The sequence below is a fragment of the Haliaeetus leucocephalus genome, unplaced genomic scaffold (genome assembly GCF_000737465.1).
Source record: "Haliaeetus leucocephalus isolate CR32 unplaced genomic scaffold, Haliaeetus_leucocephalus-4.0 Scaffold450, whole genome shotgun sequence".
Classification (NCBI taxonomy): Eukaryota; Metazoa; Chordata; class Aves; order Accipitriformes; family Accipitridae; genus Haliaeetus; species Haliaeetus leucocephalus.
Window position 1 is genome coordinate 17684339 of NW_010972886.1, and position 15912 is coordinate 17700250.

Sequence of the window (15912 nt, forward strand, 5' to 3'; positions counted from 1 at the left end):
GGGACGGGGGGAGCGGCCCAGCGCGGGGGAAGGGCGAGGTTGTGGGGCGAGGCGGCGTGTGCCGGTCCTGTCGTAGTTTAGTGGAAGAGGGAAGATTTTAGAAAAGGGAACTGATTTAAAATAGCCTTTCATCCCTGCCGGGGGCTGGTTCCCTCTCTGTGGGCTGTCTGTGCCATTGCGGGGGGGGGGGGGGGGGTGGAGGGCAGAGGGATTCTCTTGTGTGCAGAAGGAGCCTGGGGGGCTTAGCTGTGAGTGGGGGTGGGGGTCTCTGCCCCTCTTCGCCTCTCCCCTTCTGGATTTTTTTTTTGTGGGGAGGGGGCAGGATGAGCTTGCAGAGTTTTACTGGAATTTCTCCTTTTCTGAGGAGCTGCCGCTGCTGAAGCAGATTTTTCCTTTCTTTTTTTGTCTGATGCAGAATCCCAGTAGCTAGGCAGCCTCCCTCTTTTCTTTCCTTCCTTCCTTCTGTCCCTTCGGTATGTAGAAGGGGAGAGACATCAATGGAAAGGCTGAAATACGCGTAGATGGACTTCCAAATGCATTTTTTTCTTGAAAGAGGAAGATAAATCCCAGTTGCCAGTGCACTGACTTTTTTTGTTGCTGTTGCATTGCTTGGTAAAAATGGGGTTCGCTTACTCCAGCTAAATCCTTGGAGCATTTCAGAGAGCTGCTACAGTGAAGGACTTCTTGTATTTTTTTACATCAGAGGAACTACATTGATGTTAACCATTTTTTTGTAAAATGGAGAACGAAATATTCACACCCCTTTTGGAGCAGTTCATGGCTAGCCCTCTTGTCACCTGGGTAAGCATTCATTTTTCCTCACACATTAGTCATTTATTTGCTCATTGTTTGAAGATAAATGCCTTGCGGCAGAGAATAAGGTGGAGTTAGTGTTACAGTGGTGATGATTATATGTTTTAGGTTAAGACATTTGGACCGTTAGCTGGAGGAAATGGGACCAACCTGGAAGAATATGTGGCGCTAGTGGATGGTGTGTTTCTGAATGAAGTCATGCTGCAAATGTAAGTGTGTGCAAGTTGTGCCTTGGGTTTATTTTTTTGCTCTTGTCTTGTTTCTCTGGTATGTTTTGCTTTCTTGTGACACCCCCCCCCCCATATTGACCTTGGTAAATTTCTTTCTTTTATACTTGGAGTAGTCATGTGGTCAGTTAAGAGGAGACTTTGGAGCATAACAGATGCTCTTTACAGTTTAATGTCTGAGTGATGTATTTGCAGGATGTATAGTGTAATACAGGCTGAATCATGATATGTAGAACTTACTGGAAAATTGGATGACTGTAAATAGTTTCCCAGATTTCCACTGAGAAGCATAAAGGTTCATTCTGCTGTAAGTCATGCTCATAAACAAGATTTTGAATAAACTTCCTTGGCTAATAAGATTCTAATACATATCTTAGTTCGCATGACAACTTAAGGATCGTATGCGAGTCACCTAATGTTTTTTATTGAGCAAATGGACCATCCTTGTAACTTCTTCCACTTTATTTTTCACAGTTCCAAATTAGAGTAGATAGCAGTTGTGCAGTAAAGCTGATATTTTAATTGAGAGTGTAGAATGTTTTCTGCCTATGAACTACAGAAGAAACATTTTTACATGGTTTTGTAAATTGTTTATTGAAAACCTCTGATTGTTAGAAAAATTTCTTTATAACTTTAGCAACTTTTTGTTAATCATAGTTTTGACTGGAATGTTGCCCGCTACTGTAATGCTAGAGAGTAACACTTGTCAAGTGATATAAAAATGTTACTAGTGGAAAAAATTTCTCCATACCTTTTTTTTTTTCGATATTTTAAGTCTTTACAGAGAAACAAATCTCTTGGTTGTATAGGTATGAAAAAATGTAGGCTTATGGATGGCTGGATAGATATAGATACATCAGTGTGTGAGCAGCTTGTGTTGACAGCTGTTCCTCAGGAAAGCTGCTCAGTGATGAGCATCTTTTTACTCTGTTTATATTTTTTACTCATATTTTGTACTTTAAAAGTTTTTGCTGTTGGTATTCAGCTTGTAGAACTAATCTATGTAAAAAGATCTACACATTACCACATCTAAGTTTGAATTCACATCCTTTTGAAACCAGTATTTTCTTTGTCACCTATTTCTGTTCAGCTAAAATTCCAAGTATTCACTTCTGTAATATTGAGACACATGGATAACTTGCTGGAATTAAACTTTATGAAAAAAATCTGAGTGTCTTTGGCAGATTTTAATAAGAATTTTAAGTGATGCATTCACTGAAGCATACTGTTTTTATTTTACAATTTTTTTTTTCTTGGACTGCATATAAATTAAGTAGCTTGTCAGTTATCACCATGCATTTAACATGTAGAGCTTCTCTTTGGTAAAAAATGTTTGACAGCTGGAAGGTCAGTTTAGTAGTGGAACTGGAACAAGGTGATTTTGAAGAATACAGTCTTGAAATTAAACTTTATTGGTAATTTTTTTTTTATTCCTAAGAGTATAAATTGATATCTGGCACATACGTTGGATACATGTATGTAAAATGGAAAGCTGCTGAGAGGGACCATCCCTATGTTTAAGGCACTGTGTGTTCAGTTTGGCTTTGACTTTGTGCATCTTTGACCCCATACCGTGATTACTGTAGTTTACTTAGGAGGAGTTGTGTATGTGTAAAAAACCAAAAAAACCCCCAACAAAACAAAACAAAAAACCCACATGAGATGTAAATTTAAAATAAAATAGTTTCTACCTTAAACTAGAGGTGCGTGTAAAAGGGCTGGTGTATAAATAAAACTAATTTTACAGATATATAACTATGCTGGAAGGTGTATTTTATTTAAAATACATTTTTGCGGGACTGAAATATATTATGATTGATTGCTACTTAGATTTCAAGCTTCCAGAACTCTGTTCTTATTTGGGGGTGGGGAGGGGGCGGTTAGTTTGTTTTGGTTTTTTTGCCAGGATTGAAAGAGGGGAAAAAATGTTTCATGTTTTGCAGACAGATTCCATCGCTGGTGAAGTCACTGTGGAAACCTGTGTTAACTTATAGTCCTGTTCACTCTGAATATCCACCTATTAAACATGTGTCTTCATTTGCAAAAACATTTAAAAGATGCAGCTCCAACTAATCATCAGTATAACTTATGTTCAGTGTTTTCTATTTTATTAGTATCTCTCTTTTTTTCCTTTCAGTCTTAACTACCATATGTTCAGGAAATGTGGCAGAAAAATTTGTATCACCTGACTTCTGAAGAAAAATATTTTTCTTCAGAATGTTTGTGTTTTGGTTTTTTTTAAAAGCTCTCAATGACTTACTTCACGTGACAACTAGAGATCTGCGCTTAGGACCTGTGGCACTCTTAGAAGCTATAGAGAAATGTTGTTCTTGCAGAAGTCACCCGGAGTGCCATTCGTGGAAGTATGTGGAAAGCACCACTAGAAGTTGGGATTTTTTTACATGAGTTGTGTTATATGGTGCTTACTACTTCCACTGGTTTTGAGATATTTAAGGCTGTTCATGTTTTGGTGTGAGAATACAGCTAGTGCGTACCTGTCAGCTAAGGGCTTTGTGATGTGGTGGTGGTGTAGATCAGTTCCTATGGTTTGAAAGCCATGGCAGCATTAGATACCTTAAAGGGCATTAAAAGCATGAACAAGTGGATACTGTTAGTGGTGCTGTGGTCCTGCTTTATATGTACTTAAATACTTTATTTTTGCCAAGTGTTGAAAAAACAAATTCTGTGACCATAAAAGTAAGTGTTAATATTGGATTAGGCACAGTTCGTAAACAGTTACACAATCAAAAAAAGTGGCTTTGTTAATTAGAGAAGGTTTTTTGTTCAGTTAAAGAAGAGTTAATCCTGCCTTCTGTCAGCTACAAGTGAGAGTTGTTAGTATGGCATTTGTTTCTCCTTGTGCTTGTCTAGACCAAATTTATTTTCAACAATTGTAATGATTCAGGCAGAGGAAATAGATAACAGCATTGGAATAGCTGCAGGATAATGGTACCAAGATGGTCAGGTTTTATCAGCATTGAGTTTGTTATTACCTCATACATGAGAAAGACTAATTCATTGCATTCCCTGTATGTCTTTTGCTTTTGACTTTTTGGACAGTTTAGTACATGAGAAAATTACACAGATTCCATTCGGTGTCCAGTTACAACTGAAGAGCTCTTCCTTCGCTGGAGATGCTACAGGCCAATTTTATTATTTTATTTTTTAAATTTTATTTTTAATTAAGGAGACTTCCAGTGTTACAATATTAGCTCCTAACTTGAAAGAATGTTTCTCATTTCCTGTTTAAATTTAGGTCCAGTTCTTAAAAAGTATTCGGTTACCTACCTTCTGCTGGGATCAGTCAGTATCTGATACCTCTGGATAGAAACCCATCTGTCTTTCTAAATCTGAGCCTTTATCTTTGTGTTCTTTGAAACAAAAAGGGGTCATGCTTCTTGGAAATAAATCAGAATGCAAGAGATCACTGCAGTGCTGTTCTGCCATGGCAGGGAGGTGGAGGAACATACCAAGAATACTGTGTAACTTTACTATACCACTGTAATACTTCCACCATTATGAAGCGCTCATATACTTGAGTAGAATGTTGTGTATACTACTAAAATAAATGAAACAGTATAATTCAACGGATTAGTCACCTGTTGCGCATCTAGGTGCAATTACAGTAAAATAAGACTTAGTTGTCCTAGAGATAATTTTCCAGAACCTGACTAACACCACCTCATTTTTTTAGTCTTAGTATTGTACTGTTTGTATACTCTTCTGATCCAAAAAGATTAAGGTATTCTTACAGAAACACTCGTTTTCTGAGTGTTTTTTATTTTCATTTCTGATAGGTCTTGTTCTCTGATACTTGTTAATTGAATTCCAAGAGGATTGTGTAAGAAATGCTGAAAGTCTTGTAGCAGTAATGAACTGTGGTTCCCAAACAGACAAGAGTCTTACTAGTTCCTTTGAATAAAAATAGACAGCTGCAAGTAATTGAAAGATTGGGACTTTCATTACATTTAGCACCACCATTAATATTTGGTCAAGTAACAAAGACTTGAAACTGTATTTTAATTTTAATGGTTTTATTTTACTATGTATTTGTGGTCATGGATCTGTTTTAAAGGAGCTATTGGACAAATACTGTATGCAGAATTGGTAGTGCATAGAACCGAACTCTGAAACTGGGTTAATTTAATCCACTGTCTGGAGAACCTGTCTGCTTTCATCACAGTGTTCCATTCATAACCTTTGTCTTAATTGAACATATTAATCAATACTATCCATATCAGTTGTTGCATCCAGACATGCTGAAGACTACTTCAAAGGATGAAGTATTTTGTTGTTCTCCTGTTTTTCTCCCTTTTGCTGTTCTCCCACAGTTTTTCACTGACTGGATCCACATGCAGGTCTTTCATGCCCATAGAATTTTCCAGGTGGACTGGCTGGCTGTTTCCTTCCACCACTCTGGTGGTGTGTGCCTAGAATGTGTAGACTGCTTCATTGACTCCTTTTCTGAGCTCTTAGTCTTCAGTTGTACGCTTTTTTCCAAACAGTTGAGCTTGCCAGCCCATACTTCTGGCTTGCCTATATCTTCCCCTGAAAACTGGACTCCATCCCTAGTGCTTGAGCCAGCTGCCTGACTCTGTGAAAGAGTGCAGGAACATGCACACCAATTCAATTAACTCCTTCTTGTGAAGAAGACCAAATAGCAAGAGGCAGCTTTGGCCAGGTTCTGGCTGGGCGGGGAAATGGAAAAAAGTTTTGGGGAAAATGGAATTGGTGAGTTTGGCAGTAGAAATACGAGCATGTATTTTAGAAAAAAGTCAAATATTATTAAGTCTGCACCTTTCTCTCTTTCTTGAAGCAAATGCATTTGATTCACACTTTTCAGACATCCTCTGGTGGGCTTCCACAGATGCAGGGTGGATGTCACTCTAGTAGTTTGTGAGAGTTGTTGCTCTTAAGGGTGGTTCTGCAGCAGTAGGGCCTAGATTTTTCTTATGGAAAGCTGACTTTTTAACACTCAAGTTTTTTGTAAAGAAGCAAATTCTTTAATAAATGGTCCAGCAGAACGTGCACCGTAGTCAAGGTTGTTGGAATTAAAAACTTTTGATTACAAAAAAGGAAAAGATAGTTCTTGTAGTATAATGAAGATTAATTTTAGACTTGAACATCTGCTTGCAGTGAGCTTTAACTGGGCAAATGAAGAGGACATAGGCTGATACCTGAGGTGCTTGGGTTTTTGATAGCTGAAGGGCAAAAAAAGCATAGGTTGAACATGGAGTGCTTGAAGTGTTTGATCTTTACTTATGTCTCTGTTTCACTAGGCGGTTTTTTTATGCTTTGGTACCCTTTCCCACAGTTGATGTCCACTTCCCTTCATCCTGTCTACTCTGATTTATTTCCGTGCAGTAAAGTATTCTGTGGTTCACTCTTGTTTCTTGCAGTATTTGGAAGATAACGAAGTAAATAATCTAACCTTCCTCTGCATGTATATGTTCACTTCTTTGCTCTCTTCTTCATGTGCAATCTTCAGTATCTTTCTTTGACTCTGTCCCCTTATTTCTTTTGGTAGCGTACTACTTATCCCATCCTTAGTCTAGGGTAGTAGCTGGGGCCAGGGAGTAAAAGCTGAGTTAAATATGTCTTAATACATACAGAGGTGCTCTATTGCATCTATCTACCTGTTCCATAAATAGCAATCTTAGGTGAAAGATCTAAAATCAAAGTAACTTGTTTCAGTGTTGAAAATATTCTGGCAAGGAAACAACATATATTCACTATGGCGTTACAGTTTTATTTTCAGAGTATTTTGCATTTCACTCGCATGCTACATGCTGTTTCAAAGCACTGTACGAAAATAATGAAGTAAGCTTACTAAAAGCTTTCTAGGCATATGTTTTATGTGTTTCATTGTCAGGAAAGTTAAGTAAGAGTGTACTGACAAACTGTCTCCTTCTATGACATAGCTCAGTTAAGGCTGTTTTATATGTAGAGATGTATGTATACTTCATTGAAGACTACAAGGCAGAGATGCCAGAGCAAGGTAATGGAGGAGATACAGCCACAGAGCACAGTGTAGCACTACTGAATAGAGTTGCCCATACAGAAGGGAGAGTCGGCTTCAGCTGAAGTCACAGGACCACATGGGGAATGCCACGAGTGGGACTTTGAGCCAGGGGAAGACAACTCCTGGTTTCGCTCTAGTAGCTGTGCTGTGTGCTTTAGCGGTTCAGGGGTGATGGCTGAGTGGTTCATCTAAGCATCATTTGCCCTTAGCAGCACCTGATGTTGAGGCTGGCTGAGGTTTCCAGCTGGCTGTAAAATTTCTGTTTGCAGGGCTGACTCTGCTCTTTACCTGCCTCTGCTTCTGTGCTGCCACTGTCCTGGCTGCTTGTGTTGTAAGGAAAGGCAATACACAGCTTGATTTGCTCTAATTTTTGTACCAGAAAGGTCAGTTTGCACAAGTGGCTAAGATGCCTTGAGCCACCCTACAATGTTGCCGTGTTTCTTGGTAGTATAGCAGCAGTAAATTCCAGAGTTTTAGGTTAGCTGCAAATATCTTACCTGGGCTGATCAGCTTGCATTTTTCACTGGCAAGGCTGTATTTCTTCAGGTTTCATGGCTAATTTGGGGATCTCTACACCACAAACCCTTGCAAAGTGTTGCTGTGCTCTGATCTTTCTTTTAAAAACTAATCTAGTTAACTGACAAATTGGTTGCTAAATCAAGCACACCTTAATCCTATGCTAAATTTGAGAAGCTTACTTCTATTTTTCCTCATTTGTTTCTTCTGTTAAGAAGGGGCTTTTTAGCTTTGTGTTCTTTCATATGTTCCTCTTATTTCTGGTTCCTCCTCCTTTTTCTCTAAACTAAATACCAATTTGTTGCCTTCCTTGTCTTTCATACTGTACCACTTTTCCCTACATAGTAATTATTTAGGGATCAAGACATTTTTTCAAAGTGCTACTTTGTTAGAGCACATGACCTCAGTGGTCAGAGATTATTTGGTAATAACTGTGTGGGAGTCTCTTGTTTGTTTGTTTGCTTTGTTTTAAAGAATCCTGTATTTATGCCTTAAGATCCTCAAAAGAGGCATGGCCTCTTAGGCAGTTGTTGTTAAGCAGTATTTACAAAATGCCCCCACTTTGTTTCATTGGACTAATTGATGTTAAGGCATTGAATCGAAGCAAGGATACTGCTTGACCCAGACTGGTTTGGTGTGCTTTGCCATTGGCTTAGTCTGAGGAAAAAGCAAAAAATATCTTGTGTTGTGTTTTTGGATTGGGAAATAGTGAGGGATGAACTTGTAAGTGGCTTGTATTATATCCCTGGCTATTGGTGAATCTTTGAATGTGTTGCACATTTAGATATACTCGGAAACTTGCTTCCTTTTCTATAGTGAGAGGAGATAGAGTCTGCTTAGGTTTATTACAGAATATTATCCTATTTTAAGCTGGAGGGAAATATTTGGCCTAGTTTTTGTTTGTGTAGTATCTTTGTTTTTCTTAAATAAGCCCTTGAGCAAAAAAAATGTCTGGTGTAATTTCCTGGTAGCTTGGGAATATACTTGCTGTATATTTAGAGTATTGTGTATGCCAGCCAAAAATAAAATACAGATACTAGTTGATGTATGATAGAATGTAGACAAATGTCATACTTACAGAGTGCTGGTTTGTATCTTAATAAGAATATTAGTGTTTTAAGATGAAAAGAATGCACTTCTTTTGCAGGCCCTTATGTGTATGCTTATCTTGGAGGTTTGGGTAGTTAACAGGGTTAAGGTCCTTCATGTACTGCTCTATTTGTACCTAGATCAGTAGGGGATTGTATGTGTATTGATGTGCACACAAAATTTGCAACACATCACAGTTAGTGTGCTGAAGCAATGAAGTTGCTCGTGGATAAAATTTTTACAAGAAATGTGACTTCTTTTCTTTCGCAGTCCCCTTATATCTAGGAGCCTTGTATTTGAATTTGTCTCATTCTCTGGAATAATCTGTACAAAGGGCTCAGATCTGTCGCTTGCTAGTCTAAAAATTGGTATGGAAAAAGATGAAGATGTGTATTTTATTGTTACTAATTTACTTATAGAAGGTTTATTGTACTTCTTAAGAAAGGGAAATTCTAGAATCATAACATTCTAACCAAAAGTATTTAACAGAAATCTTTGTGGCACTATTTTTACAACTTAAGATCTTTTTAGTCACTGAAATTGCAATATTCAGGTAGCTTTGGTGTCATCTCACTACAATGATCTTACATCAGTATTTCCTGTGGTTTTTAATACTCAGTGTGCTGAGATGCTTACCTATGGTTAGACTATTTTGAATCTGAAGTACTAACTGATTATTTTTGAGAATTTATAGCTTCAGCAAAGTTCAAAGTAAAGAATAAAACAAGTGAACATTTTTTCAAGTCTTCCAAAGGAGATTTTTGGTAGTGCTATGACTATCAAATAAAGCAAAGTACATACTGCTGTGGTGCTGGAAATTGGTTAGGGTAGAAGAGAAAAACTCATATATACAAACTTGATAATCTTGTAAGAGGTTTTTTAAGCTTAAATAAAGAAGACTGCATAAGTGTGTATTGCTTTTAAATCCTACATAAGTTATTTTCCCTTATATTAATATTTTAAATATCTTAGCATGTTCCACAAATGTCATTTGGTAAGGGCAATAAGTGTTTATTTGCTTCTCTTCTCTACTGCTTGCTGCCTCCTATCTTTCATGACAACTTTCTGGCCCTATTCTGCTTCTCATATAACTGTTTCCGATGTTTCTTCCAAACTACTACCTGTATGTTTGCAGAATGTTCTTTCCAAGGTAGATTGTAAAAATGTTTTCTCACTTCATGCCCTCTGATGTTTGGTGTAAAGTCATGCTGCATCTTGTGATCCAGACCTGTGAGTGCTTACTTATGTAAAGCTAATCATACCCTTGTCACCCTGTTATTGTGGGTGTAAATGATTGCAGTGTTTTAATGGTCAGTTACATTGAGGCGTTAATCACGAAGTCAAATAGTTTTCAGTTATTCTTTTAATCAATACTGAACTGAATAGATCCTAAAATGTGAACTCATTTCAGAAGTAGAAGACGTTTCCCCTGACAGGGGAAAAAAACCACACAATGCTTAAAGTAGGAAGCAAAACTTCAGTATTCATTGTCCTCAGTGCTTTGTTTCTGTGGTATGTTCATCTTCTTTCTTGCTTGTCCTTTGTAGACTGTATGCACTTGCATCCTGTGCTACCTTTTTGTTTTAGTTCAATTTGGAAAGCAGTACAGTGCAAGTATTACAGCAGTCTAATTTTACCTTTTCAAACAATATTTGCTACTAGGCCTTTTGCAATTAAAAAAAAAAACCAACAAACCAACCAAGCAAAAAACCCAACAAGACGAGACCCTTGTAAGATATTTAGATTTGTTGAAGTAGTGAAGTGTGTTTGTCAGACTGCCTGCTTCTTATCTGCTTGCTCAAAAAAAGTTTTGTTTGTCAAGTTGTTTCTTCTAGGAATTTTCAATTATTTAATACCCAGGAGTGTTTATTTTGTGTGACAATGTTAAGTGTTCTGTGCTGCTCTGAATCCTACAGATTTTCCTTTCCATCAGGGAAACTTCTTAATTTGGTGGAAGACAGCTTACCTTTTGCTAGCTGTGGAGCAGAGGCTGATCCACATTCTCTTGATTGTTGTGGGGAGCTTACCCAGGTTACTTGGTGCAGTGAGTAATGATTCAGCATTTTCAATTTTTGGTAGAAAGCTTTTTTTTTTTTTTTTACATAGTACCTTTTAGTGTGATAGGAAAAGAATACATTTGATAGTCAAGTTGAAACAATAGCAGTGAAGTTGTTTCATACTATGTGATGGTAAAGACAGCTGTTGGTCTGTAAGCTTGGAAGTTATGGATTTTGGGGAGGTGTTAATTCAGTCATACGAGTGTGTGCTTAGTAAATGACAGGTGAACTGTTTTATTTCCTCTCTTTATTTTGTCTGACGTTTTGCTCACCTGCATGCATCTTCCTTATTACTATTAAGGAAAAGAGAAAGGACAAAAAATAAATCTGCGCTGTTCTGGACACTGCTGTTTTTAAAACCCTGGGAGGGAGAAATTAAAGAGCAGTCACCAGACCCCTTGAATATCCTATGATTTTGTCTGACTGTTGGCACATTCACGTGTAAACCTGGGAGTGTACAGATGTGAGGGGATGTCTCTTCATGCAAATAATACCACTAACAGTGGGACCACCCAGCAGAGCAGTTGTTGGTCAGAGCAGCCCTGAAGCCATGAGGCGCAGTAGGTTCATATTGATGGAGAAGGGGGAGACAGGGTTACTCAGCACAAAGGCTTATGGCACTGCTTCAGATACAGCTATTCTAGCACACTTCAACCATGAGTAATTAGGCAGCTCCTCTGCTGTGAGTGCCAAACAGAGGTTAGGCATTGTACAGCTACCCTGTGAGTGGTTCAGCCTGGTCAGATGCTGCAGAGCTAAGGCAGCAAGTAGGAAAGCTGTCTGCATGTGCTCAGTATCTACTCATATGTTCTTGGCAGTGTTCCCAGTGATCCCCACCAGCCAGTCGATTTGTTGTAGGCTACTTGGTTGTGTTTTTGTAAAAGTAGGCATAGGGCTTCAGCCTCCTAATAGTTTATGATGTTGGACATAATCCTAGGAAAAGAGGTTTTGTGCAAGGGCCATAAGGCTTTTGATGTTAGACCTACTTCCTACTCACATTAGCATGGGGCAAAACAACTTTGATACAACTATTAAACTTCTGGCACATAAAGTCAATCTTTGCTAAGTGCAGAGTTAGCAAAGTGTCCTTAAATTGAGGTATTAATATGCAGCTTATTTTGGGGTAAAGGATATCTCAGCATTTGTAATGGTATCTTTAGACGTTTGAGCAGATGTCTGCAGGGCTACATGATCATTTTAACCGTGCATTGATTGCTGCTTGAGCAGTGTTGTCTCAAGGGCAGAAATAAAGGTGTTTTACAAGTAAGAGGTAGATTGTCATAAATGCCCACTAAAAAGGCAAAGAAGAGTGGTTAGTATAAATCACATCATTTGCTTGCTTATTGCAAGTTAGGATGAGAGCATCCTTTTACTGGATCCTGTGTAAGTGCACAAAGATGCAATGGCTAAGCAGGTTGAAAAGTGAACACTTGAGCAACTCTAGAACATGCATCTCTTGTGTCTTCAGCAAGTCAGACTGCGACTCTCCAGTTGTAATAGTCAAGCGTGTGTAATATCACCAGGCCATCACATCGTTCAGTATCATCAATGCATTACACCCTCAGGGCTTGTATGCCTTGTATGATGCCCTTTGAGAGGTGGAAGGATTTTATTGCCATCAATTTTTCAGGTAAGAATGTGCCAAGTTAGTTCTCTGCACACTTCAACAGTGGATAGTCTGTGTCACAAATTATTCTTTAGGGACGTCATCCATTTAAATCCATTTCTATCAACAGAGAAGTCCTGATGAATGTGCGCCAGAGGTGTAGAAAAGGAGTGTTAAGATTTTTTTCTTTATCTTTTTGATAAATTTAGCATGGAAATATCTTTGACAGCAGAAATTGATCATACTGGCAGATGCAGGAGGAGTTTGAAGTATGCCATCTTGTACCAACGTTTCTAGAATGTGTGTGATCACAAGGTTCAGATACTGACAGTATCGTACTTCAGAATCTGCCCCATTATTTGATACTGTAACTCCTGCAGACTGACCTTCTGACTATGATTGATTTTAAAACTGATCAAACAGTACACAGGTGAAGGCCAGTGCTGCTTGTGTCCCATATGCAGAGGTGCTTCTGATAACTCCATTGCCTCAGTGTACTGCTTTGTCTGGTGTTGCTTCAAATGTTTAAAGCAAATTGGAGATTATCAATTATTCTTCAGTGAAGGCCCTGGTTTTATTTTAACTTTCACAGTAAAAGGGCACTGCTGCATTAAATTTCTTTCTAAAACACATTTTGTACATGTTTATTATTTTTTTGCTAATAGTAAATAATGGAAATGCTGCTTTATTATTTGAGATCTATCCAAACATTCTGGTATCAGTAATTACTGAAATATTTGGAAGAGAGCAAGAGTAAGCCTCAGTATTCCATTTAATGGGACTTTGCAAAAAAAATACAACTTTAGTAGGCAAGAAACATTTATGTGTAAAAGTGAGTACTGTGCTACTGGAAGCTAAAACACAGAGTAACAGTCAATATTTATTACCTTTGGAGATGCACACTTGTGTAGAATTTTTTCCAAATTGCTTGTTTCAGCGTTTCACTGTACTTAAATTCATTCAAACAATGTTATATTTAAAATTAGGGTGCGTTATAGTACTAGACTTAATCATTAAGTACCATCAAGGAACAGATGGCAAGAGAGGACACAACTGGTTTGCAGTCTGCGTAGATTTAAGCATGAAGCCATTAAGCTATCACGTTCCCATTTCTGATAGATTTTGGTCAATGAAAAATTAAAGACACATAATCCCTGATTATATGAAGTCTCAATCTGTAATTCATGACACTGGTAGTATTTCAAAATCACTGAAGTTCTCTGTGTAATCAGTAGTTTTAAACTAATGCATTATTGGGATAGATGCTCTTGTCTGTTTTTATTGCTATTGAAATTAATGTATCTTGTCATAAGTAGGTTGCTTTTAAATGTAAAATTGCTTAAGGGTATCTTTTACTGCTCAGCTTCCTATTGACTTCTAGATAGATTTGCCCTATTTTGCTAGGCTATTTGCCACTGAAGCAGTTCAGTATCTCCACCTAATAAAAGGAGCGACTCAGAGTTCAGAGCATGTATTGCCTTAAAAATGTTTATAGTGTAACTAACACAGTAGCCACTAGAATATTATGTTTTTAAAAAACTGGGTTTAAAAGCTATCTTTTACAAAGCTTTATTTTAGAATCTATTTATTTTCAAAATTATTTCATTTGCATCTTGTTGTGTTCCCAACAGCATGTACTAGTTTATTTCAGTGGTATTGGACCAAATGTATTCTAATAAGCAGAATTGTTTAATATTAATAAAAATGTAATTATTATAAAAATTTTCTAGGTCATAAAAATTAAACAATTCAACATATGGATACAAATAATTTATTAGAATCTCTAATAAAGTAGCTGCCAAAAAATGTAAACTAATTTAAAAGATGCATGCTCTTGAAAGCAATATGGGTTTTGGCGATTTATGTTTAGAATTTTATCTTTCTGAATGAAAAATATTTGCACATTATATTTAATTAGTTTTTCTCATTAGTTATTTCAAATGCTTGATAAGAAAATTAGTATGTCTATTCTTGGCTTGGACCAGTCTGACAAAACAGTTATACAAACAACATATAATGGAGAATGTGTAGATAACATCATGCTATGTTATTTCCTCTTTGAGAGGAACGAGTTAAGACATCAATACTTAAGAAGATGGACTATATTGACTAAACGAAGATTATTTAAAATGATGTTTTGTGGATTAAGGAGACTACTGAGCTTTAAAGTTGGAGGCTTTGAGATAAAAAGGCCTGGTTATCAGTATTGGGAATGAAGGTGGGTTTATTTTTTAAAATAATGAATCTCTTGCTGAAGGACCTAATCACAGTTATTTTGGTAACAGCGCATGGTGCGAGAAGTTATCTGTCAGGCCTGTTCTTGGCTGTTCAATACACTTTGCAAGTCAAAACTGAGAGTTCAAACATAATCTGAAAGCTAGAAATCAGTGACCGAAGATTAGGGAACACTGGTAAATGCAAACACTGAAGGGTTCTTCTATCAAGTGGCCTCTATTTTAAGTGTTTATGTTTCAACGGGTGGGTCATTTTAATAGGTAGCCTATTAATATTCTGTGTTTATAAAGTATAATAATTTAAATCTTTCTAATCACATTATTTCATTAAATTACCATCGTACAGAGGTAAAGTCCTCTTTGCACTGGAAGGTATTGAGAGCAGGATTCCACTCCAGGAAGAGTTAGAAGATGACCTTTTTTTCAAGTAAAAGTCATCCTAGTCATTGCTCAAATGTGTTGATTGAGAGTGTCAAAGACAACTTACCTCTCTTGTTTGAAGGGTAATGAGCCAATACAACAATCTTCACAAAAAAACTGACAAAATCAAAGAAATAAAACTCCCTACTAGCTATAGTGTGTTATTGAGGCTACATGTTTAATTACATTTAAAATGATTAGTAGAGATTAGTAGTGTTAGTACTGATATTTAAGTAACGCAGTTTTATTGATCTTCAAGAGCAAGGGGTTAAACTTCATGTTACCATAATCTATTTTAAAGCTCTGCTGAAAAATGTGAAGGGAACTTTGAGGTTTGGGTCTCTGTTGGACCATAATCTGTGGGAAAGAATTAAGATTATTAAAATAAATTTATTCTGTGCACCAGGTTGTCCTGAAGCTGACATTCTGATTTTAATTGTTGATAGTCCGTACTAGCAGAGGATCATATAACCAGACTGTGAGTTTTTTCAAGTGGTAATGGTACAGTTCTAGAGCACATCTGTGGCCCAAGTTTTCCCAACAAAATTCACAATCTCAGTAAACTGTTTCCTGCAATTCATGCCAAAAAAAAAAAAAAAGTTGAATGCTTTCTGGTTTAAGATACAGGAATGAATCATTTTGACCCAAAACAGTGTAACTTATATCAAAAAAGAAGCCTGGAATTTCCATAAATTTTAAGGAATATGTGTCAGCCATTGAACTGGTCTTGATAGATGAAGATACACACCACATTAAAAAAAAGCAAACCCATATATATATACACACACACACACATATACAGGAGGAGGGGGATACATGGGGTGAATTGGTGGAAATAAAAGAATGTTACTTTACTTTCAACAGTAGTTGGAAGATTTAAAAAATCTCTTATATGTATCAACATTAACTTTGACACAAGGCTAATACC

General features: G+C 37.2%; 1 protein-coding gene across 1 annotated transcript in view; it reads left to right on the forward strand.

Moving 5' to 3' along the window:
• Positions 1-664: 664 nt before the first annotated feature.
• CCDC88A (coiled-coil domain containing 88A) overlaps positions 665-15912 on the forward strand; it is an 81982-nt gene continuing 66734 nt past the window's right edge. The window contains 2 exon segments of the mRNA XM_010574861.1: positions 665-801; positions 922-1022. Coding sequence (XP_010573163.1) covers positions 739-801; positions 922-1022 — 164 coding nt within the window. The 5' untranslated portion in view covers positions 665-738.